The sequence below is a fragment of the Neophocaena asiaeorientalis genome, unplaced genomic scaffold, assembly GCF_003031525.2.
Source record: "Neophocaena asiaeorientalis asiaeorientalis breed wild unplaced genomic scaffold, Neophocaena_asiaeorientalis_V1.1 scaffold99, whole genome shotgun sequence".
NCBI classification, from domain to species: domain Eukaryota; kingdom Metazoa; phylum Chordata; class Mammalia; order Artiodactyla; family Phocoenidae; genus Neophocaena; species Neophocaena asiaeorientalis.
Window position 1 is genome coordinate 2,335,347 of NW_020173022.1, and position 25,636 is coordinate 2,360,982.

General features: G+C 36.6%; 2 protein-coding genes across 6 annotated transcripts in view; one reads left to right on the forward strand and one right to left on the reverse strand.

The window, feature by feature from the left end:
- Window positions 1-1,301, reverse strand: part of NME7 (NME/NM23 family member 7) — a 256,903-nt gene extending 255,602 nt beyond the window's left edge. Inside the window, exon 1 of one of the 3 annotated variants that reach the window (XM_024742411.1) lies at window positions 1,216-1,301. In XM_024742411.1, the coding sequence (XP_024598179.1) occupies window positions 1,216-1,218 (3 nt within the window). In that variant the 5' untranslated portion in view covers window positions 1,219-1,301. The remainder of the gene's footprint in view (window positions 1-1,215) is intronic. The other 2 variants (XM_024742413.1, XM_024742410.1) reach the window with 2 other exon arrangements.
- Window positions 1,302-1,508: 207 nt separating this feature from the next.
- Window positions 1,509-23,243, forward strand: BLZF1 (basic leucine zipper nuclear factor 1). Of its 3 annotated transcripts, none has more exons than XR_003002912.1 (8): window positions 1,509-1,844; window positions 2,887-2,962; window positions 12,498-12,937; window positions 14,292-14,491; window positions 16,280-16,408; window positions 18,286-18,505; window positions 21,672-22,018; window positions 22,586-23,243. XR_003002912.1 is itself a non-coding variant. In XM_024742449.1 (8 exons), exons 2-7 carry the CDS (start codon window positions 2,932-2,934, stop codon window positions 21,855-21,857), a joined length of 1,206 nt encoding a protein of 401 aa, XP_024598217.1. In that variant the 5' UTR covers window positions 1,509-1,844; window positions 2,887-2,931; the 3' UTR covers window positions 21,858-21,859; window positions 22,586-23,243. The 3 variants fall into 3 exon arrangements, 2 of the variants coding, with proteins under 2 accessions (XP_024598217.1, XP_024598216.1); XM_024742449.1 differs by having other exon boundaries at window positions 21,672-21,859; XM_024742448.1 differs by having other exon boundaries at window positions 21,672-23,243.
- Window positions 23,244-25,636: the final 2,393 nt, after the last annotated feature.

The following is a 25,636-nucleotide window of genomic DNA, read 5'->3' on the forward strand; positions in this document are numbered from 1 at the left end:
GTTTTATTTCATTTTCTTAAGATGTATGACTTGAACACTGAGGAGAAGGAAATGGAGAGGAAGAGGCTGAAAGCACAGGAAAGAAAAACTATAACCTGAAGCAAAAGTCTTGTAAGGAGTGGAAGGGAATAAGATTTAGGGCAAAGATGGAAGCTTTATCCTTCAACACCTGTTTCTATCAACTAGAAACACAAGACCGAATGATGGGTAAAAAATAGAGATCAATATATAGGTTGGGGCATGAGGTTAAAGAAAATGACTGTTAGACTCTGTCATCTGCTTAGAATGGAGGGGAAGGGACAGGGTTTGTAAAGTGAGGGTGTGGAAAGGGCTCGGAAGGAAAAGGGCAGCAGAAGATTGGAGTAATAAAATGGATCGCTGAGTAGTACTGGAGAAGGGTGGTGGGTGGGTCTCTGCTAAGTTCATAGCTATACTCATCTGACAATAGTCATCTCTCTATCTTCCAGTTCCTTACCTGTAAGTGTTTAAAATATTTGGTAATTAAGTGAATTAACTAGAACCCTGGTGTTTTCAAACACGGGACTGAATTATCTACAGGCTTTTTATAAATGCAAATATGGAGCCCCATTCCTATTTATTCAGAATTTCTGGGGGTGAGGCTCTAGCAAGTGAATTTCCCAGAAGTGATCTTGAGGGGCATTCCTGTTAAAAAACACGGACCTAGAAGGTAATCAACTGGCTAGAAGAGAGCTAATGCAAAATACAGCTATTACTATATGGCCCTTAGACAGGGTGTGGGACAGTACTCGGCCACTCAAGAAAGCAAAGATTTCAGGAACTAGGGAGGTTCGGATCAGTAATGAGAAAGTTATACACACACCACAACATACTATTAAATGAAGCGCGTTAAGGTGAAGCTGGGAGCTTGAAAAACAAAAATGCAATGATGAAAAATGAAAACATTTTAAATGTTTGTTCGAAATAATCTCTCACCTCAGACTATTAGACTCAGTGTCTTACCCCTAAACTTCCTGTCACATTACTCTCGAGGCTTAGCAGTACCAAAGAGGAATTCAGAGTGCTACAAGAAACAGGGAAAGAGGAAATTGCAGGGACTGCTCCTGGAAAGGGAGAAAGAGATAACGGCGTGAAGGCAGATGGGACGCGGACGCCTCTCAGTGCCCAGACAACCAAGGACCTGGGACGCGGAGTAAAGAAGACCCCGGAGCCGTTCTGGCCTCGCCTGGCACTCACCATCACCTCAGGATCTCAGCACAAGGAAACAGGTATGGTTGCGACAGGAAGTATACAGCACCAACACCAACGCCGGGTTACTCTGGCAACAGAGCTCCACCTACTGCCGTACTTTGCGTGGGCTGCCCTGCCCGCCCCTTCGTCCCTATTGGCTAAAAGTAAACTCAGCTCCGCCCATCCAAGCGACAGGCCCGCCCTTTCACTCCGTCGCCTGGGGCGACGGAACACCGCCTACCTCGTGCCAGCATCATCACTTCCGTTTGGCCGATAGATAACTCGGAAGTTCAAACTAATACGCGGCTAGGGTCCAAATAGTCTACATTTTATTTTTTAATAAGGGTTCATCCGGTTTTCACTTACTGAAGTCTTACAGAAGATGTTCTGTGTTACTTGAGTTTAAACGCACCACAGAGTGTGTTTACCTTTTTCTTTTGGAAAAGCATTCCGGAAACGAAACCCTGAGTAATCGGAAGTGATTATTTGTGAACCAGAAGCTTGATGTCACCAAGGCCTGGGCGAATTGACTTCCGAGTACAAGAGTTGTGTGTGGAGAAGTTAGCCCAGTGAGATCTAGACGAAGAACCTGTAAAGTGAGGGCCCCTGCAATAGGAAGAGTAAGAGTCTGAGAGGTAAGTCCAAAAACGGACTTGTGTAACTAAGAGGGCGTTTTGGAACGGGACGGCGGTCTGAGTTGAAGTTTGGTGTTAAGTCGCTTTGTAAGGAAAGGTTGCCTGTTGTTCCAGGAAGGCTTGTTCAGACAGGCACGGAACTTGGGATTCGACTTCTGGGGACGCCTTCATACCTGTTACCCACTCCAGACCCATCCTTCACCCCCTTCCCTTGGTGTTTGCCGGCCGACATTGGCTGTGCTCGTACATTTCGCTGCGCTCGTACATTTCGCTGCGCATCTTCCGAGGGCTCACTGCTCTTTCGAAGGGTCTTTGGAGACCTGTTTTCAGAACAATAGGAGGAGGGTTTGTGACTTTTGAGGAAGGTAGTCGTGGGAGACGCTATGCCAAGTTATATCGAGTACCCGAGTGATCATTTTTGTGGTGAAACCAGTTGTCATCCAATGTCCAGTTCATCATACTCATAATCACTGCATTAGTATCACCTTCCTTCTCACGTTCTCCACTGAATCTTAGTCTGTACTGTAAGGCCATGCATACACTTCTGAAAGCATATGCTATGCCATTTTAATTTTATTACCAAGAAGTGCAGATTATCATGAATTTTTTGTCGCTTGTTAAACATCTGAACAGAAGCTCCTCTCTGATATATATAGTGAACAAAATAGTGTCAATAATGTATACTGAGAACATAATTACTTTTAAATTCCTGGTGTCATATCAGTGATACAAAAGCCCCCACAGTAACTATAGTACTCTTTCTGAGCTAAATTTAAGGACACACATCTGATAATTTAGAATATACTGGTGGTAATTTAGAGTATACACTGAAACAGAAATTTGAAAATAAACCACCCCTAATTTTTTTGAGACATTTGGGAACCATAACAATATCACCTTGTGAAAAAGGGCTATAAGGGGCACCTCCTAAATGCAGCCTTATTAAATGCAGAAGGAGAATATCACAGTATATAAATTACGGGGACTTAGTGAATGTGTTTATATGGTATTGTTTTAATTCTTTCATTTTATACATTTTTAGGTTTTTTAGTAGAAGTCTTGGGGTACATTTTTATTGGTGAAAAAAATGACTACTCTTGAAAGTTTAGAAACCAAAGGTAAGTGTTCTTTTGCTGATAATTGTTTTTAAAACATGAAATTTATGATGATAGGATGAAGGACTGTTTGAGCCAGGTAACCAAACCCCATAGAGCCCTTGGGAATCATTTGTATTTCATATCTCTTCATGTTTGTTTTTTAATGCAGTGTTTACATTTCAGTACTACAGATATACAGGTGAATAGTAACATTATTTGGTAGTATTTATTAGATGACTACTACTGTTAAACAGTAGTGTAAAAGCAAATTTTTTATAGCTATGTTCTCTGTCCACTAGAAGATTAAGATTTAAATAATAAGAATGTACATTTTTAAAGATTTGGGTAGATGGACAAACAACTCTCAGGTATAAAAGACCTTTTTCTTATTGCATTAGTTTGTTAGGGCTGCTGTAACAAAGTATCATAAACTGGTGGCTTAAACAACAGAAATTTATTGTCTCATGGTTTTAGAGTCTCGTAGTCCAAGATCAAGGTGTTGGCAGAGCCATGCTCCCTCTGCAGGCACTAGGGAAGGATCTGTTCGAGGCCTCTCTCCTAGTTTCTGGTGGTTTGCTGGCAATTTTTAGTATTCCTTGGCTTGTAGACACATCACAGTGATCTCTGCCTTTTTGTTCACGTGGCATTCTCCCTGTGCATGTATGTCTCTGTGTCCAAATTCCTCCTTTTTATAAGGACATTAATCATATTGGATTAGGGTGCCCACTACTCCAGTATGATCTCATCTTAACTAATTACATCTGCAACGACTTTATTTACAAATGAGGTCACACTCTGAGGTATGGGTGGGACACAATTCAACTCAGAACATTTGCTAACTACAGTAGTTACTTTTTAGTCCTGCCTTGCTTGTCCTTTGTATAACATTTCATACTATTGATCATTCCCACTTTTTGAAATACTTTCTTTCCTTGATTTCCATGACTTTACTCTTATTTTCCATCTACTCTATGGCCCTTCACTGTCCAATGCAGTAGCCACATGTGGCTATTTGAGCTTAAATTAGTATTTTTAAAAATTAAAAATCCAGGGCTTCCCTGGTGGCGCAGTGGTTGAGAGTCTGCCTGCCGACGCAGGGGACACGGGTTCGTGCCCCGGTCCGGGAGGATCCCACGTGCCGCGGAGCGGCTGGGCCCGTGAGCCATGGCCGCTGAGCCTGCGCGTCTGGAGCCTGTGCTCCGCAACGGGAGAGGAGTGAGAGGCCCGTGTACTGAAAAAAAAAAAAAACTAAAAATCCAGTTTCTCAGTCACATTAGCCACATTGAAGTGCTCAATAGCCACATGTGGCTGGTGGGTATTGTATTAGAAAGTGCAGATATAGAACATTTCTATAATTGTAGAAAGTTCTGTTGGACACCACTGCTCCAGTTATAGTTTCTTTTTAATTCTCCTCTTCTTCTGGTTTATCTTTTAAATATTAATGTTTTTCAGTCCTCCTTCTCTTCTACTCTCACAGCTTTAGTAATTATAAGGATGGCTTCCAAATCTATCTATAGCTCAGATCTCTTTCTTTGTGATTCAGACCCTTGTAGCTTACTGTCTACTGATTATCTTCACTTAGACATAGATAACAGTCTTAGCTTGTCCCAAAGTGAGCTCCTCTTGATTCAGGTTACTCTTGGGTAGAGTGAGTTGTGGAGGTTGGAGCTGTCAGTGAGATATGGGAAACTACTTTCTAGAAGCCAGTATTGCAGCAAGCAGATCTCCAAAAGCAAACTCTTTAAAGGGGGTTTAAATGTGTTTAGACAGCGAAGATCATGCCAATAAATATTTAATTGAATTTAATTCAGCTGAGTGCAAGAGCATTTCAGGTCACCAGAGGCTTTTTATATTATTAGAATGAGCAAACCAGAAACTGAAATGAAAGTAATAAGCTGGGGATTAATGGGAAATAAGAGCAATTAAATCATAACTACTATGAAAGCAGTTAGCATGGTACTTGGCAAAAAACGAAAAACTAAATACGACATTATCATTAGTAATTAGAAGTTAGTTATTGCAAAGCCTCTGTGAAATTATTTATTTGTTGTTACTTGTTTGTACTGAGGATTAGAGTTATAAAGCACTTTCACATACATTACTTCATTTGATCTTAATTTTACAGTGAGGTAGATAATTCAGCTGTTAGTCTTAATCCTTCGTTTAATATCATTTTAGCTGTTAGTGAAGAACAGTTACTTGTTATCACATGGCCTGAGAAAAGGTGCACTTATATGGTTGACATTTGTCAGTTGCCTGCATTTCCTGTAAGTGCCTCAGAAAAGAAGCAAGATTGGCTTGTAGGGACAGAACTTCTTCTCAGCAGACATTTGAGCAATGCTGTCATCATGAGAGGGATGTGTCCTTGCTGCTAAGGTTTTTTGAAAGGGAAACATGCAATAAATAGGAACAATTAGAAAATTAGAATTTGAATCCAAAACTTTTTGGGGAAGCAAGGTTGAAATTAAAAGTAAAGGGATTAAAGTCAGACAGTTTAGTGAAAATAGACCAAATAGGAAGGTCTGAGATGTTCAAATATTTATAATTCCATAAAATAGTCTAACTTTTAACTCTAAGTCTGTGGAACAATAGTTATTAGGTGAAAAAGGATTCCATGGACAGATAAATTAGAGAAATGCTGGATTAAGGGAGAGATTATACTACAGGACCCTTCAGAGCCTTTAATATACTAATGTACAGCTCCAAAGAGATATATGTGGTATGTGCAGCTCCAAAGAGATATGTGTGGTATGCAGCACTGCCCACACTTATTTGACCGGGAAGCTCTTTTATTTGCGGGGCCTGTGACAAAAGGAACGTTTGGATTCCATGTCAGTAAACGTGGGCCTGACTCTTAAGTCCACTGCCTATAGCATATTTTTCTAATTTAGTGGTAAGTAAACTTCATTGGGTGATACTGGTGACATATAAAAGAATATTAATTTAAAATTACCAAGTGATGATCCCTAATTTTACTGTTTTATAACTGAATCTGCATACGATCTGAGAAGTTTGTCAGATTATGAGTTAGTAATTAATGATTTCGTGTAGAGGAAAAAAATTGAGCAGTTTTTAAATGAGTTAGTTATTGGATGTTAAAAGGAAATCTAGGTGGTGTGTTAATGTTAACATTGATGAACTTCCATAAGCACTTACTCACCTTTCTGCACCAAGCACCATTTCATTAAGCTGATGATACCAAGATTAGGAGGCAGTCCCCGCCCTGAGGAGATCTCAACAGTTTAGGAAAGAAACAAATTATTTTGAAACACTCTTCTATTTGCATTATTCTGAAAGCAATGTAGGATGGTGGGGGAGAGGTAAGGTTACGTGGTTTGCCCAAGGTCACACAATGTGTGGCAGTGGAGACTGAAGTTTTTGACTCAGAGTCTAGTCTAGTTTTATTGTACCATCCTGCTGACTCTGAGTATCTGTCTCCATAGATTTACAGTCTTATCAAAAAAGGAGAAATGTTTGTTTCATTACAGACTATAAAATAATGTTCTTTTTGCCTCAGTATTCTAGAGCAAGGGTTGGCAATTTATGGCTCTTGGGCCTGCTGAGAATATTTGCAGGCAGTCTGATAATAGGGAACACGAGCTTTGAATCTCACTTAAGCCAGGTGTTATCCCAAGTAAAAAAGAACTCTATTCTTCTCATTATTAAACCTATATTACCCAAAAAAACTTCACTCAATAATTATAATTTGAATTTCATCTTTAAAATTTTGTTTTTTCTCTTCATATATAAATGCCTGTATATCAGTAGTATCCTTAATTTTGCCTCATGGTCCACAAAGCCTAAAATGTTATCTGACCCTTTATGGGAAAAGTTTGCCAACCCCTACTGAACAGTATTATTTGTTCTCTTGCTACATTTCACCAGTTTGGGGGAAGGGCAGTGAGAATGAGCCATAAAGCTTAGATATGTTTTAATTCTTTGATAAGTGATCACAGGTGGAAGTTAATGTTGATGAGTAATTGAAGAATTGTTTTGTTGTTTCCCTTCAAAGAATGGGAAGGGATTGATGTTTTGCTTTACTTAAACATTACTCATAATTACAGAGCTGGTACCATAGATCACTGTCATCCCACTTGACTGAAGGTAATTGCTCATGAATGTGCCCTGGATTGGGCCTAGTGCATACGTAGTAAAGGTTTCTATGTGGGTCACAGAAAAAATAGAATTATGAAAGTAAGTTACTGGGCGAGAAAATGTAAAGCCCTGACTCCCCCTTGCCTCCTTGCCCGTGCACAGTAGCTAGAAGCACACTTGTTACAAAGAGGGAGCTGCCCTGTGAGATATGGTACAGCTTTGGGACTCACAAGTGCTTGAGTAAGTAGAACAGTTTAAATAAAGGAAGAGTAAATTGAGTTTGAACCAAATTGATTGAATTTCTTGATTGGAATTTTAGGACAATTTTGTTTGAAAAGAGATTTCTGTTCAATACCCATTGTTTCCTTGCCTTTTAAATTTAGCATTAACCATTTTGTGATTTGCTCTTGAATCTCCATTACCTAAAATTCCAACTCAAAAATGTTACGACTTGCCTAGAAATCGTATTTAATCTTAACAGATGTCACACCTGCTTCTTATTTCTTCAGCTTCAGTGGGCCTGAATGGCATAGCTCTAGTGTGTCTTTTTGTTGTGTTTTTTTATTGTGAATCTGTAGTTAATTCATGACTCTACATTACTTCTTAAATGCCAGGATGCCTTAGTGACAAAATTAAATTTGCACAAGATAGAGTTAGACAAACTTGAAACCATATTTTAAAAGCATGGGAATAGGCCTTCATTTTTAAAACAGTTCAGTGGGAATTCTTCTCCATGCTGATGTGCTACAGCATGAACTAAGTACCAAACCCTTTATTTCACTTTCGGAAGTATTCCTTTGTTCATCTTTTTGAAAGTAGAGTCAGTCCTAAAGCTCAGGGTATGTCTTAGTTAACATTTAATATAGAAATGACAAAATATTTTAATATAAAACGTTTTGTTAAATAGAACACCTTAATTTTACCTCAGATGTCTTCCTACCTCCTGTGTAACATAACTCAGGATTCCCAGTACATTACTACATACTTAGGAAAAAGTCCCCAAAAATCTGATAAATGAAAAAATAGTCCTAAAGTCTGACGATATAACTTTGTAAAACTTTAGCATAAGAGAATAAAAGGCACAATTATATTTTATGATATTAAGCTTTTTCTCCCCTTAATCAAGATCCAAAGTTATTAGATTTTTTTAAAGAATAATAATAAAAGCAATAGGAGGTAACATTTAATGAGTGCTTACTGTGCCATTCTAAACACTTTAGAATGTTTTCTTATTTACTTTTAAGCATTGCATTAGCTCATGGATATGGAGCATGCAAAAAATAAAACTAAATAAAGACATAAGTAATAGATCTACTGATACATCAGTAGGGTTATTTTGTGAGGCAGTTTGACAATGCAGATCTTCACCTGGCACATTAATTCTATTCTTGGGAATTTATTCAAAAGAAATAATTCAGAATTTGAAAAAAAAACCTGTAGGCATAAAAATATTCACTATAGCATTTTTATAATAAAAAATTGGAGTCTAAACATCCAACAATAAAATAGTAATTAATTAAATAGTGCTATATTAACTTGAAGGAATAATATAGTCATAAAATGAAAATATGAAGACTAGCAAAACAGAAAAATATATTAAGCTTATAAAGTTAATTATGAGTATAAGTATATAAAAATATTGAAGAAATTTGAAGTAATGAAAAGTTATGTTAGAATGATTAGAATATACGTAATTTTTTCTTCTTAATATCTTTTAATAATGTAATGTTTTAAAAATAGTAATAGAAACCAGAAGATATGTGACTGTGTATGATGATAATCTGTTCTACTCTGTAGTTTCTGTATCTATATAACTAAGTTTGGAAGAAGAAGCTAAATAAGCTAATTAAAAAGTAGAAACCTGGGAGAGATGGATTGCGAGTTTGGGATTAGCAGATGCAGACTATTATATATCAAATGGATAAACAACAAAGACCTACACAGGGAACTATATTCAATATCCTGTAATAAACCATAATGGAAAAATATATGAAAAAGAATGTATACATACATATAACTGAATCACTTTGCTGTACACGAGAAATTAACACAACATTTTAAATGTATATTCAAATCATATGAATATATGATTTGGCTAGACAGTAATGAATTCACCAAAGACTGATCAATAGTCCATGATTGTTCAATTAACATTTTTGTAGAAATCAAATTTCTGTAGAAATATGTTTCTACCACTTATTGCACACTTATTATATATTACCCAGTAACACATGTTATCTTTTTACATGTATGTCCTGTCTCCTCAAGTTTAGATAGTAAGTTTCTTAAGCATAGAGGTCCCCACTACCTCATACAATGTCTGGCTAATATTAGGCACCAAGCAGCATGTTTGTTGCCTGTAAAACTCAAAAGTTTATCATCACCATTGTTATATGTGCTTATCCTTTTCCCCTCCTCTTGCTTCCATGTATTTATTGTTTATCAGATAGAGAGTTCTGGGTACAAGGCACTTTACTAAGAATATAGTGGTAAACGAGTGACACATAGTCCCTACCCTCATGGAACTTATATCCTAGTGGAAGGCACAAATAGTATATAACTAATTACACTGAAAAAAATGTTTACCATTTTGATAAATGGTAAACAGAGAAAGGCAGGGTCTTTGCTCTAGGGGCGTGTAAACAAAGAACCTAGCCTAATCATGGAAGATTAGAGAAAGGCCTCCCTTTGGAAAGGTTGAACTGAGATTTGAAGGATGAGTAGGGGAGAAGTTAGGAAGAAGATTCCAAGAATATTCCAAGAAGAAATGTCTGCAGAGGAAGAGGAAGGCATTTGCTCCTATTGAGACACTTAAAAGAAAGCAAGTAACACTGGAACTTAGGCTCTGGGGGAGTGAATGGCATAAATTGAGACCCAGGAGATAGGCAGGGGGCCTGATCACCAAGGGCCATATAGGCCATGGTAAGGATCTTGGTCTTTATTCTGAGAGTGATAGGAAGCCATTCAAGGGTTTGATGCAGATCAGATCTGCATTTTTTAAAGTTCACTATAACTGTTATATAAATTCTGTGGGCTTTTGCAACCTGACAAATAGGGCTATTACCAGAGGCAGTAAGTTCAAGGTTGATGAGGCAATAGTTTTGTTTGTGGAAGGCCTCCCAGACCAATTAACAGCTTAGCTCTGGAGTCATATTCGGACTCAAATCCCAGTTTGACACTGATGATTTGGACAAGCTATTTAACCTTTCACAGCCTCTGTTTCTATCTACAAAATGGGTACTATTGTGCTTACCCCATGAAACTTGTAAAAATTAAATGATATTGATGCATCTGAAGGACTTAGAACTATGTCCTTGGCACATAGTAAATTGAATAAAAGCTAATTATTACCACTCCATTTTCTCAGATGTATGCTGGACTTGTAAAATGGCAAGGAATCTAACTTGTAGCTCATAGGGATGTTACTGAATATACTAATTCAAGAACTCCATGTAGGTTAGGTATCATCTCAGCCATTCCCCCAAGGTTGCAACATTTCCCATTCTAGCAGATCCTCCATTCTTTCTAAGCTCTAAACCACTTATTTTCTTGAATCAATTAGTGAAATTAGCCCTTTCTTGGAGAAAGATGACTCAGTGAAACTTCTTACACTGCTTAATTTGAGGTAAGGTAAAATAGGAGAAAAGAAACAAAATTTTTGTTATTTGACTGGAGCAATGGTAGTATAGTGGTGAGCATAGCTGCCTTCCAAAGGTTATCTAAACTAAGGACGGCTAGCCAGGTTTGCCTTATATGAGGGGAGATTTTTTTTTTGGCTGCATTGGGTCTTTGCTGCACGCAGGCTTACTCTAGTTGTGGTGAGCAGGCTTCTCATTGCGGTGGCTTCTCTTGTTGCGGAGCACGGGCTCTAGGCATGTGGGCTTCAGTAGTTGTGGCATGCGGGCTCAGCAGTTGTGGCTCACGGGCTTAGTTGCTCTGCAGCATGTGGGATCTTCCCGGACTTGGGCTCAAACCCATATCCCCTGCATTGGCAGGCAGATCCTTAACCACTGCACCACCAGGGAAGTCCCAGACGGGAGATTATTTTAATTGAGCAGATTAGTAAACGTGTGCAGCAATGTATTAAGTGTTACAGAGGATAGGAATGGGAGCTACCATTTATTGAATGTCTGCAATTCTGTGCAAGACACTTTTGACACTTGAAGGGGCAGTGTGTGCAGTGGTTAAGGCCTCAGTCTTTGGGACCAGGCTGCCCAGAATTGCATTCTGCATCTTCTACTTACTAACTGTGTGGTATGACTTTGGGCAAGTCCTTGAACCTCTTTGTGCCTTATTTTCTTCATCTATAAAATAGAGCTAATTATATTTACCTCAAAGGGTTACTGTAAGGATAAATGAGTTATGTGTAAAGTATTTAGAATAGTGTTTGGCACATGGTAAATCTTTTATAAATGTTTATTTGTTACTTAACCATTTTCTCATTTAAGACATAAGGTAACCCTAGATGTATTGTTAAATTCATTTTATGGAGGCTGAAACTGAAGCTCAGATAATTGCAGGATTTTGTCCAGGATTGTACAGCAGTGGTGGAAATGGGACTCAAAACCAGATCTGGCTGATCCCAGAGTTCATGTCATTTCTGTAATACCATGCTCCTTCCACTTGTTGAGGGCATGATGCCTGGCCGTAGTGTGCTTATCAGACTTACTGGGAAAGTGAGATTTAGCATATAACAAAACCCATAAATGATAATTATGGTTCATGATTAAGATTCAAACTGAATGTCTGAGATAGTAAGTAGCATAGTCATTCAGAGAGTAGACTAGAACAGTTGGGAAAATTTAATGCAGAGTAGAGTTTAAGCTGACTTCTTAAAGGGATAAGTGAGAATCACAGTAAGTGTCAAAAGAAGCCATTTAATAGAATAAGAAATAGCAGAAACAAAAGTCTAGGAGAGAGAGTATTAAGGAATCTGGTTGGATAACTTGTGAAGCATTCTTTGCTAAGAGTTCACAAAAACAGGTCAATCTATTTTGAGGTAGACACTTTCAAATACGTATATACATAGCTTATTTTGTTTTTATATTTAATGTTATTGTCTACAACGTGCCAGGCATTTGATCTTATTACATTGTTTCGTACCACAACCCTGTAGCATAGTTGTTACTGTCTCCATTTTGCAGATTAGGAAATAGAGATTCATGGAGGATTACATTATTTACTTAGGATTATACTAGGAAGTAGAAGTTGAAGCCAAATACCTTGATTCCAAATCTCTTGCAGTTTCTACCAAGAGAAAAACCATTTACTTAAGGAAAGTTTGAACCTGTAAGACTTTGTTCAGCTTTTGTTGACACATGATTGTTTTGAAAATTTTTACTCTAAATGTTTTCCCTTTTTTTCAGTACCAGGAATTCTGAATGTAGGGTAAGGCATGTCTTAGCATTTTCCTGGCATTTCTTTTCAGTAAGTAGCTTATGTTTTGTTTTCCCTTCTATAGTCATCCTTACTTCATCCCCAATTCGAGGAGCGGGAGATGGAATGGAAACTGAGGAACCACCTAAATCTATTGAAGTTACTCCTGGAATCCAACCTATAAAGCATCACATCCTTCCAAGTCCACGAAAGAAAGCAGTTCCATCAGAGAGCCCAGGCGTTCTTCAGCTAGGGAAGATTCTCGCTGAAAAAGCAGTGGAAGTCGAAGCTGTAAGAATATTAGTTCCCAAAGCCGCTATAACCCATGATATCCCCAACAAAAATGCAAAGGTTAAGTCTCTGGGACATCATAAAGGAGAATTCCTTGGCCAGCCAGAGGGAGTTGAAGAACCCAGAAAGGAACTATCCGAGGTAAAGAATATATTGGAAAAGCTCAAGAACTCTGAAAGGAGGTTACTACAGGACAAAGAAGGTCTTTCAAACCAGCTCAGAGTACAGTCAGAGGTAAGAACAGCCTTAATAGGTTTAATGAGTACCTCTCTTTATACCTGGGCCTTCTGAGCCTGCATGTTAGAAAACAGTACTTCCTCTTGCAATGTCATTATAACTTGTCATTTATCTAAAAAACTTCCTCTTAAATTTCTCATTCTCTTTAGTGCCTCTAATAGAACTAGTTTATGTTGGGAACTTATCCTCTAAACATGGTTGAAGTATGAGGTACTTTGGACAATGTGAGGTACTTTGGACAAGACCACCTACAAGTTGTAAAGGAGGTTACAGTTATGAACTTGCAAACCAGAGATTCACTAAGTAAGACTAGTTAATAATCCTTGCTTTAAGAATCCATAAATTCCAAGTATTTTTTCTATGTGTAGATAATACTTAGAATAAAGAGAATGGTGGTGTAAGTATCAGTGTCTTCATTGTAATGGAAAATTATCTATAGTGCTTGATTCACTTTCTTTAATATTTACATCTTAGTAATGGCCTTACCAGCCCCAGTTTTCCTCTCTGTTAGATTATACATCTTTTTGCTAGATGTTAGTCTTTGTGACACAGTGGCTGTCATTCAAATATGTTTCTAATATATTTAATAATATATTTTTAAATAACTGATTTCAAATTATAAAACTAGTACATATTTATTTGTAAACATTTTAGAAAATACAGAAAAAATAATGAAAATAGTGCTACCTATATTATACCATCTGGCTATAAATGCATAATTATACATACTGAGTATATTTTTGCCTTGTAACTCACTTTTTTTAGTTGTTTTTTAGTTGTTAATACAGGATATTCTATTAAAATATCATTATTAATAGCAACAGTGTTCTTCAATGACTGCACCATATACCAATACCTTTTATTGGACATTTATGTTTTAATTTTTTGCATTTTTGATAACAATGTGAAGAACATGCTTATAGACATGTGAATTGCTTTTTTGCTTAAATTCTTAAAAATAAAAATCGCAAGGCACAAAGAAATCAATTTTTAAATGTTGGAAAAGATTTATAAAACACTCTGTCATACCTTTTAGCAAAATTTATTGGTTCACTTTTCTAATTTTTTGCCTTTAAGTGTTGACTGGAGGCAGTTTGTAATTTTTATGATAATGATTTGTACTCTTATAATTAGAGGCTCAGATTATAACCACATAGACTATAGATTAATAGAGATATAGACATGGTTATATACATTATGAAACTTAAATATTTAATATCACTTTTTGATACACACTTTTAGTAATGGAGGTCCAAACTACATGAAACACAGTTTCTCTTTTGTTCATTTTGCTACATTAAAGTCACTGGCATCACTTTGAGCTTGTTGTATTGGTCATGATTTCCACCAGGTCAATCGTGAGTTAAAAAAGCTGCTGGTGGCTTCTGTTGGGGATGATCTTCAATATCACTTTGAACGTCTAGCCCGTGAGAAAAATCAGCTTATTTTAGAAAACGAAGCCCTAGGTCGAAACACAGCTCAGCTTTCCGAACAGTTAGAACGGATGTCCATACAGTGTGATGTGTGGCGAAGTAAATTCCTTGCAAGCAGGTATTTTCTATTTTAAAGAGTATTTCATTTCCTAGATTTTGCTCTATCAGACTTTTGACCCCTAATGCAAGAAAATAGATTGTAGTGTGAAAATTTCTGATTCAAATTGTCAGAGTATCTCATGTATTATTTAAGATGTGGAGTCTCCCTCCTCTGGATGGTCATACGGTCTCCGTAAATGGAAAAGTGGTATCAAAAAGCACCTCCCGCATTCCAGAATTCTGAGTTACTCTTCTATAGTAGAAATCACTCCTACTACAATGTTTACGATCAAAACAAAACTGTAAACTCAGGCAATTAATAAATATGTAAATTTTTTTAAAGACTATTTTTCCCCACCTTCTATCTGGAGAACTCAAATATCATTGCCACTCCGTACATCATATTTTGTCTCTCGTGCTCTGTTCTTACAGCTCATTTTACTACATAATAGAGCTTCCCAACCTTTTTCTCACCATGCACAAACAGAAAATGATAACATCTGCATGACGTACTGTATAGCATACTGGATGAGGCTACTCTCCAGTAGAGGTGAGAACCCCAGGCCTCTAGAACCACCAGGCCCATGGACACACTGGTAGTTGGGAAGCTCTCTTATATATTATGATTGTCTATTTATCCCCTCCTTCCAACTTCGAGTTACTAGAGAACAGGATCTGGGTGTTATCCATCTAACACACATCTATTTCTAATTGTACTATTATAGGATCTATTTGGAGAAATGAATTTACTGTTTATTGACTTAGAATGAATATTAATTAATTCTCATTGAACAGCTTAAGAAGCAACTCATGCATATATTTTACAGATTACTGTAATAACTTTTTTTTAACATTCTGATCAATGCTGATAGTAACACTTTAAGGGCAATAATAATTAAACCAAACTTTATTGATATTTTAGTTGATTTAATCTTTTAATGTCAGAATTGTTTTCATTTTAAGGAATTCAGTGGTTACTATGGTCTGAGACTTTAGTTTTAAGATTTTCAGCTGAATAAAAATACTTTAAAATTTTGCTTCAGTTCCATCAATAGAGAATTGGTTAAATACATTTTGGTACATCCAATCAGAAGAAGACATTAAGCTGTTTTTTTTAAAAAAAGGGAATGAGCTCTATGTGTGCTAATATGAAAAAAAATCACCAAGATAAATTATTAGGTGAAAAAAAGCAAACTGTAGAAAAGTTTGTATTAAATAATCCCTTTTTTGTAAATAATATGAATATCGTTATTTTTACACATAATTTTTTGTTGATATACAAATAAATTATTTTTTTCTAGAAAAATATATTGGTTACTTTATTGATCACTGATTATAAAAGAAGGATGGGGATGCTGGACTGGAAGAAGGACTTAGTTTTGCTTTTTTATAAATCTTTCTATCTTTAATATTTTTCTAAGGACAAAGAAGTAATTGATGGCAGAAAAATAACTCATTTTTTTCTCTTAAATTTTCCGTATTTAAAAAATATTTAAGTAATGTTATTTTTTTCCAAAACTTGATTAATCTAGAATAAGACTGAAGTACATTCCAAAGTCACTATATAGGAAAGTTAAAAAACTGTTTCCTTTGTCATTTTGTAAACAGATATTTTAATTGAGTCCTTTAATAAGTTCTAAGCTCATAAAGATTTTAAATGTTTTTTAGTGAAGATTTAAAAACTGAGAAGTAATTTGACAACATTAAATCTTTTTTGTAAGTTTTTAAAAATGACAGTCACAAAGGTAGTATATTAACTTCTTAACACTGTCAGAGAATTTATATGTAAGATTTTAATCTTTTCCAGGGTTATGGCAGATGAGTTAACCAACTCCAGAGCGGTTTTACAGCGTCAAAACCGTGATGCACAGAGTGCTATACAAGATCTCCTGAGTGAACGGGAACAGTTTCGTCAGGAAATGATAGCTACGCAGAAGTATGGCACTTGTTTACATTCTGAACTCTTCTCCTTTCTCCTGCAATTTTTGTTATTGAGATAGTTCTTTAGTATTTCTACATTTAATAACTTATTGAGCATATACATTTTAAAACAGATGCCCAGGGGAGGGAGAAAGACTGAAAAAACAGAAGACATGCTTCTTTTATTCTTAATTGGGGAGAGAATTAGTTATATCTATAATAGAAGAAATCTCTGGATTTAAAAGTAATTTTTGGTTATAGTTATAGCAGTTTTGTATGGTTTTTGGTAGAAGCCAAAAAGCATACCGGTCTTTCCTTTGGAAGGAGATCTTTTTTTTTTTTTGTGGTACACGGGCCTCTCACTGTTGTGGCCCCTCCCGTTGCGGAGCACAGGCTCTGGACGCGCAGGCTCAGCGGCCATGGCTCACAGACCTAGCCGCTCCGTGGCATGTGGGATCCTCCCGGACCAGGGCACGAACCCGTGTCCCCTGCATCGGCAGGCGGACTCTCAACCACTGCGCCACCAGGGAAACCCAGAAGGAGATCTTTTTGAAGATTGTTCTACAGTATTAGAGCTTACTTTCATGCCTATATGCACCAGAACTGTCAAAATTGATAGTCTTCCTTAAATGTACTTTATACTTTTATGTAGTTGATTTCTTACAAATCAAATAAGTAAAGGTCAAGAGAAAATCATAGGGGAAATTAGAAGAATGAAAACACAATATATCAAAATATCAGATTTTGTGGGAGGCAACTAAAGCAGTGTTTAGAGGGAAATTTATAATTTTAAATGCTTATTGTAGAAACGAAAAAAGGTCTCGTCAATAATCTAAGCTTCCTTCTTAAGAAACACAAAGAGCAAATTAAGCAGAAGGAAGAAAAGGATGAGAGCAGAAATAAATGAAATAGAAAGCCAAACACTGGTTCTTTGAAAAGATAAGTTTACAAAACCTCTAGGCAGTATAATCAGGAAAAAAATAGATACACATGACTAGTATCAGGGATGAGGAGAGGGGTACACTACAGATTCTGTAGACATAGGAAAGATAATAAGGGGATGTTATGAATAACACTATGCTAATCAATTCAACAACTTAAATGGATGATCTCTTTAAAAGACCCAAACCACCAGAGTACTCAAGAACAGATAACCTGAATAGCCCTAACCTATTAAAGCAATTTACGTTGTAGTCAAAAACTTTCTAGTAAAGGAAACCCCAGGCCTATATGGATCCATTGGTGAATACTAACAAATATCTAAGGAGGAAATAAAACCAAATTTACACAAACTTTTCTAGAAAATAGAGAAGGGAACAATTTCCAACTCATTTTATGAGGCCAGCATCATCTTGACACCAAAACCAGACAGAGGCACTACAAGAAAACTACAGGCCAATATGTCTAATGAATACAGATGCAAAAATCCTTAACAGAATTTTAGTGATTCAAATCCAACAGTATATAAAAATGTTTATAGATTGTGGCCAAGTAGGTTTTATCCCAAGCATTATAAGTTAGTTTATCATTTAGAAATCAACCAATGTAACACAAAAAATTATCATATACATATACCATATGAATATCTCAATAAATGCACAAATCTGTAGTTGTATAATACTGTATGAGTATACTACTATTACCTGTACTAAAATATGAGAACTAAAAAATGTACTGTTTGTTGAATGATTTCCAGATAACCATAAAATCAATAAGTGCTTTCTGTAATGTGACTTATTTTACCAGACTTCCTGATTTATTGAACTCTGAGAGAAAGATAGAGGAGAAAGATACTATATGATTTCAGAAATATGTTTCTCATTTATTCATCATTCTTGATTTTTATATTTTATCCTCTTATTAATATTGAGTGCTCATGTGTGTTCTTTGCAGGTTGTTGGAGGAGCTCTTGGTCTCCTTGCAGTGGGGAAGAGAGCAAACTTACTACCCTAACACGCAACCTCACAGCACAGCAGAACTAGCGTTAACAAATCACAAGTTGGCAAAAGCAGTAAATTCTCATCTTCTGGGAAATGTTGGCACTAATGGTCAAAAAAAGTTTCCATCAACAGTTGAATTCTGCAGCACCCCAGCAGAAAAAATGGCTGAAACGGTAAAATACTTCTCTTTCATGATCTGTGGAACCTCTAAGACTGTCCTCTTATTGAAAGGTGACATGTTGTAATGGAAAGTGCTTGGCATTGGGAGTTAGGAAATATGGGATCAAAATTTGATTCTCATACTAATGAGCTAGGGATCTTGTAGAAAATTATTTCCTCCTCTGAGCTTTAATTTTCTCACACACTTGAGAAGAAAATGTAGTTGTAGTTGTTTTTAAAGATGACGTATTTTTTAGCTACTGAATCATTGATAATCCTTTTCTTGAGCTCATTTTGATATGAAAACCACTGTGTAGAACTTTTAATTTAGTAATCAAGAGTAGATAATTGATTACTTCTGGTCTAAGATGTTATTTGTTTTTTCCCCATATAGATGGGAATGTGCCAGACTCCACAGAAGCAATTAGTGTAGACCTGGTACCTTCAGTCCTGTGTGAATTGAGGGCTCATGCAGGTGACCTGTCAAATACTGTGGTCTCACAGTTCTACAACCATCCAGGTTCACCCTCATCCCCGTCATAGGCCTTGTCATTACCAGAACTTTTCCAGTTTTAAAATCTTCAACATCTCTCCATGAACTGTGATCTCAACAGTTTTGGGGATTCCGTAAAATAATACATATAAAGCCTTTAGCAGTTTCCAGTATAGGTACAGTAATTTCTCAATAAATAGTAGCTATCATTTTTATTATTATATCCTTCATCCCTCTAATCCTGTTGCCTTTACAAGTCCTATCAGTTCCTTCTAATTTATCCCCTCTCCCAAGTTCAAACACCTGATCTCCAGGCTAAACTTTAGTAATAGCCTCCTCACCAATATCCCCACCTTGCTTTTTACCTGCCTCCATGCCATCCTCTACTGTCAGTTGAGTTATTTCAAAAATGCCAATCCCATCATTCTTGGTACTGCTGTTCAGAGGGCTCCCAGTCTCCCTCATTACTGAATCTGAATTATTTCATATTGTAGAGAAGGCCTTTCATTAATCATTATTCCAGTTCCCCTTCTCTAGTATCATTTTCCAGGTGTGTCCACCCTCTGCACTTCACATCCCAGCAGTGTTAAACACTTGCATTCCACAGATAGGCCACTGTATCTCATGTCTCTGTACATACTTTCCCTCTGCCTAGACTGCCCTCCCAACATCTCTCATCTTGCCCAACCACTATATTGCCTTTAAGAATCAGCCTTCCCTGAATCCCACAGGCAAACCTAGATGTTCCTTCCTCCAGGCTTCCATTTTGTACATATATGTATATATATATATATATATATATATATATATAGTATAGCTCTTTATCATGTTAAATTGCAATTGTTTGATTCTCCATCTCTCTCCCAAACTGTAAGTTCCTTAAGGAGCTTATGTCTTACATTTCCTCAAGGTCTGGCATAATCCTTTGTACAACAGCAGGTGTTCAGCTATTTACTGAATCAGTCCCTGAAACTAAACTCATCAGCTTTATCCAAAATCGTTTCTCTTTTTCTGTTCTTTTTGTTGGGAAATGGTGTTGCTGCCTACCTGGTTGCTGCCAGGAGCATTTGGCATAATTAACTACTCCTGGTATCTTGAAACACTCTCTTCCCTTGGCTTACGTAACCCAACACCCTCCTACTTCACTATACAATGGTGGGTAGCCTCAAGGCTTGGTTTACATCCCCTTCTCCCAATCTTTTATCCACCTTATCCTCTCATTGAACAAAACTGACAGTCCTACTTCCTTAGTGTCTCTTGGACCTTTTAGCCACATTGCTTCAAGGTCAGCATTTCTTAGCTAGATTATTGCTGTAAACTCCCTTTCTCTGTTCTTCCCATGTCTGCTTTAGTGCCCACTCCTTCCCTCATCCACCTGCTGTATATAGAGTGACCTCTCTGAAAGGCACCCTGCTTAAAATCCTTCCCTATCACTTTCAGGCTAAAATCTAGAAACCTTGTATCTATACTGGTATCTTGGTCTCCTTTAATTGTATTCCTTTGGCATTTTGTTCCTCCCTCTAAAGGCACATAATGTAATAACATATATAGAGAGTTGGGGTACTGTTATAATTTTCCCTTCTAAATTTATAAGCAGCTTTAAGATAAGCCCTTTATCTCTGTTTGTCCAGTAGCATCTAACCAAGTTCCGTAAAAAATAGAAGGATATCAAAAACTAAATTGAAAAAGCAGTAATCCAGTAGAAAAACAGAGGTACTGAAATAGAATGGTAGCTCTTAAATGATGCCAGGACATTTTTAAATTAGCTATAGCTCTTTGGGTACATTGGTAACTTAGAAGGAAAAAAACCTGCTGGACAATAAGAGAGCTAGGGAAACAGACATCTCAAGCCATTTCTGAAAGCTGTTTTGAATAAGCCTTACATAGGAGAGAAAGCTCTTTCCGCTACTGCTTTTCCCAATTCCTTTCCAATTCCAGTACCTGCCTCCTTTGCCCAATAACCCATGTTCATCATATGATGATGGTTGGAAGAATATGAAAATGAGAAACAGGAGCTATGAGCCAGCCATGTTATCCTTGCCCTTAATTGGAGAATTTTTTTCAACCCAAGAGTTCCTCCTGTTGTGGGTCTCAGTAAAGGAAACAGAATAGGAAAAATCAGAGCAGAAGAAGAATTAAGAGAGTATGGTGTCCATGAATCCAAGAAACAAAATCATGATTGTTAGTATCAAATATTGCATATAAATTAGAAAAAGAGAAATTAAAACCATTGATTTTACAAGTAAATGATCAAAAACTTTGAAATAACATTTCAGTAGAAGAATGAAGGCAGAATCCCAATTCCAGGCAGTTCAGTGAAGGACTGAGGGAGAAAGGTAGTGCATACTTTTTGGTTAAAGATAAAAATCAACATCACTTATAGTAAAATTGATATAACCTAATTTTCTTTTATGTTTTCATATATTTTCATCAATATGCATAAGAGTAATTTCATTATTTTTTAAAATAGGTAACCTAGGTAATATAATAACTTGACATCATTGTCAAATTTAGAGCTTTTTGAGAAAAGGCATAAGTTCTCTAATCAAATTCATCATTCAGATGTTATTTTTTATGGCAGTTTCATACTAATGAAATAGCACTTATTGGTAGTTATATATTAATAAAACCAAGGGCTTTTACAGTCCTTACTGCATACATCTGACATCACCTCTTATTTTCCTTAGGTTCTACGCATTTTGGATCCAGTAACCTGTACAGAGGGCTCAGCTGATAATCCATTTTCTGAGTCTTCACCAACCACCTTACTTGCTACAAAGAAAAATATTGGACGATTTCATCCCTATACAAGATATGAAAACATAACTTTCAATTGCTGCAGTAACTGCCAGGGAGAACTTACTGCCCTTTAACAGTCAGTATGTTGGAGGCACACTACAGAGTCATTATTATTTGGCAGCTGGGGTTCTTTTCATGCTAGAAGTATTATCACTTTCTATTTAAATAATATATATCCCCAAAGATGTTTCATGTACTGGACTCTGGATTACCCTTTCTTAATAAATATCTCAGGGTAAGAAAAAAGTGGAACTGTGTAGATATATTTAAAATAGACAATACAGGCATTACAGGATGGTTTTCCTAAAGGACTAAAAGAAAGATTCTATACCTTTCTTTTCGGCTCTAATTTATTAATCTTGCTATATATTTTACATAAGCAAATTAATTTCTGTACTCTAAAGCAAGGATTGGCAGACTACAGCCTTGGGTCATATGCAGCCATACCCATTCATTTACTGTTGTCTGTGGTTGGTTTCATGTGCTACAACAGCAGAATTGAGTAGCTACAACAGGGTTTGTATGACTAGTGAAGCCTAAAATATTTACCATCTGGTCCTTTACAGAAAAAGTTTTCTGACCTCCACTCTAAAGTAAAAGTAGCTGGCAGGGGTCGGGGAGGGAGTGGGGTAGGAGTCCTTTCCCTTTTTGGTGATTTTTAGGGGCTACAAAAGAGTCTTATGGAAATACTGTGGGTGAAGGGACTACTTTCAAAATAAATGCTATATGTTAGGAAACTTAAATATTTTACAGCCATATTAAATGCTTGAGCAAAACATGTTCTCATTTTGGTTTTGTGCAGGGGATTCCATATTTTGAGTGGATGCAACTTGATATACAGAAGAAACATTCTAACTATTAAGCTCATTTTGACAATTGCAGCACAACAGGAGTATCCAATTTGATACTTATGAAATATGGCAGAGAAAGTAGGATCTTCGGGCTTCCCTGGTGGTGCAGTGGTTGAGAGTCCGCCTGCCAATGCAGGGGACACGGGTTCGTGCCCCGGTCCGGGAGGATCCTGCATGCCATGGAGCGGCTGGGCCCGTGAGCCATGGCCGCTGAGCCTGCACTTCCGGAGCCTGTGCTCTGCAATGGGAGAGGCTGCAGCAGTGAGACGCCCGCGTACCGCAAAAAAAAAAAAAAAAAAAAGTAGGATCTTTCTAGAACATTGTTCAAACTCAAAAATGCAATTCATCAATTTTTATGTCATATATATTATTATTTACTTATGACCAGCTATCATCAAACATCCTTTTATATACCTTTAAAAATGTCCACAAAATGTTTATACCAAATTACCCTAACTGGTTGCAGAAGTGCCTATCAGTAAAGAAATCCTCAAAAGACAAATATGATCAAATAACAATATGTCTTAATGTCAACTTAATGGTTTTGTTTTGTTTTGGTCTGATTCATCTGAGTTACAGTTTCAAGTGGCAATAAATTTCTCTGCCTTCTTTAGTGTGAATATTTATTTATCTTTCCCCCAGAATGATGTCCTTCAATTCAAGTCTTCATCTAGCTTATACTATTTACAACTGATTCTTCAGCCTTTCCTTTAGGTTTACTTAGTATAAAACATAGGATAGGGAGGGTGGGAGGGAGGGAGACACAAGAGGGAAGAGATATGGGAACATATGTATATGTATAACTGATTCACTTTGTTATAAAGCAGAAACTAACACACCATTGTAAAGCAATTATACTCTAATAAAGATGTAAAAAAAAAAAAAAAAACGTAGAGGAAACGCTCCATGACAGTGGATTTGGCAATGATTTCTTGACTATGACACCAGAAGTACAGGCAACAAAAGAAAAAAATAGATAAACCTCATCAAAATTAAAACTGCACAGCAAAAGAAATAACAGAATGAAAAGGCATCCTATAAAATGGAGAAAAATATTTGCAAATCATGTATCTTTTAAGGGTCTAATGTCCAGAATAAATAAAGGGCTACGACTCAACAACCAAAAAACAATCCAGTTACAAAATGGGCAAAAGAATAGACATTTCTCCACAAAAAGATATACGAATGGCCAATAAGCACATCAAAAGATGCTCAACATCACTAATCATTAGGGAAATGCAAACTGATACCACTTCATATCCATTAGGACGGCTATTACCAGTAAAGCAAAATAACAAGCGTTGGCAAAGATGTGGAGAAACTGGAACCCTTGTGCATTGCTGGTGGGAATGTAAAATGGTGCAGCCATTATTGAGGACAGTATGGAAGTTCCTCAAACAATTACACACACAATTGCCACATGATCCAACAATTACAACTCTAGGTAGATACCCAAAAGAATTGAAAGCAGGGACTCAAAAGGATATTTGTATACCAATGTTCATAGCAGCAGCATTCACAATAGCCAAAAAGTAGTAATTCACATGTCCTTTGATGGATGAATAGATAAAATGCGGTATATACATGCAATAGAATATTATTCAGCCTTAAGAAGGAGTAAATTCTGATATGCTACAGCACAGATGAATCTTTAAGACACTACACTAGATAAATCAGACACAAAAGGGCAAATAGTATATGATTCCACTTATTTGACATACCTGAAATAATCAAATTCATAGAGACAGAAAGTGGAGTAGTGGTTACCCAGGGTTAAGGGAAAGCAGAATGGAGAGTTTTGTTTATTAGGTACAGAGTTTCAGTTCGGACTGTTGAAAATTTATGGAGATGGATAGTGGTGATGGTTGCACAACATATGAATGTACTTAATGACACTGAATTATACATTTTAAAAAATGGTCAAAATCATAAATTAGGTAATACATATTTTACCACAATAAAAAAACTAAAAAATTATATACATAACCACAAACTAGTGGCACACCTCTGCAACTGTTGCTTTAAGAGTGTCAATAATAAAGATAACAGTTAACTGAGCTAAACAACAACAAAAAAAGAGTTCATATATCAACAACCTAACATTACACCTTAAGGAACTAGAAAAACAAGAGCAAACAACCCAAAACTAGCAGAAGGAAGACAACTGAAGTTAGGGTGGAGATAAAGTAGAAAAACAGAGAATCAAGGAAATCAAAAGCTGGTTCTTTGAAAAGATCCGCAAAATTGACAAACCTGTAGCCAGACTATGAAAAACTGAAGATGCAAATACCTAAACTCAGAAATGAGAGTAGGACGTTATTACCAACCTCATTTAAATAAAGGAACAAGTATACACCAACAAATTAAATAATCTGAATGAAATGGACAAGTTCCTAGAAACACAATTTACCAAAACTGACTCGAGAAATAGGAAATATGAACACGCCTATAACAAGAGGTTAAATCAGTAATCAAAAACCTCTCAACACCAAGAGTGAATCCTAACGTGAGCTATGGATGTTGGGTGATGATGTGTCAGTGTAGGTTCATTGATTGCCACAAATGTACCACTTTGGTGAGGGATGTTGATACTGGGGAAGGTTTTAGGGACGGAGGGAGCAAGGGATATATGGGAACTCTCTGTACTTTCTGCTCAACTTTGCTGTGAACCTAAAACTGCTCTAAAAAATAAAGTATATTAAAAAACAAAAAACATCCCAACAAAGAAAAGTCCAGGACCCGATAGTTTCACTAGTGAATTCTACCAACTATTTAAAGAATTTATACCAATCCACCTCAGTCCCTTCCTAGAAAATAAAAGCAGAGGGAACAGGGAACACTTCCTAATTCATTCTGAGGCCAGCATTACCCTGATACCAAAGCCAGACAAAGACACACAAAAAAAATACTACAGAAAAATCTCTCTTACAAATACAGATGAAAAAAATCCTCACAAAATACTATCAGACCAAATACAATATCATAGTAAAGGGATTATATAC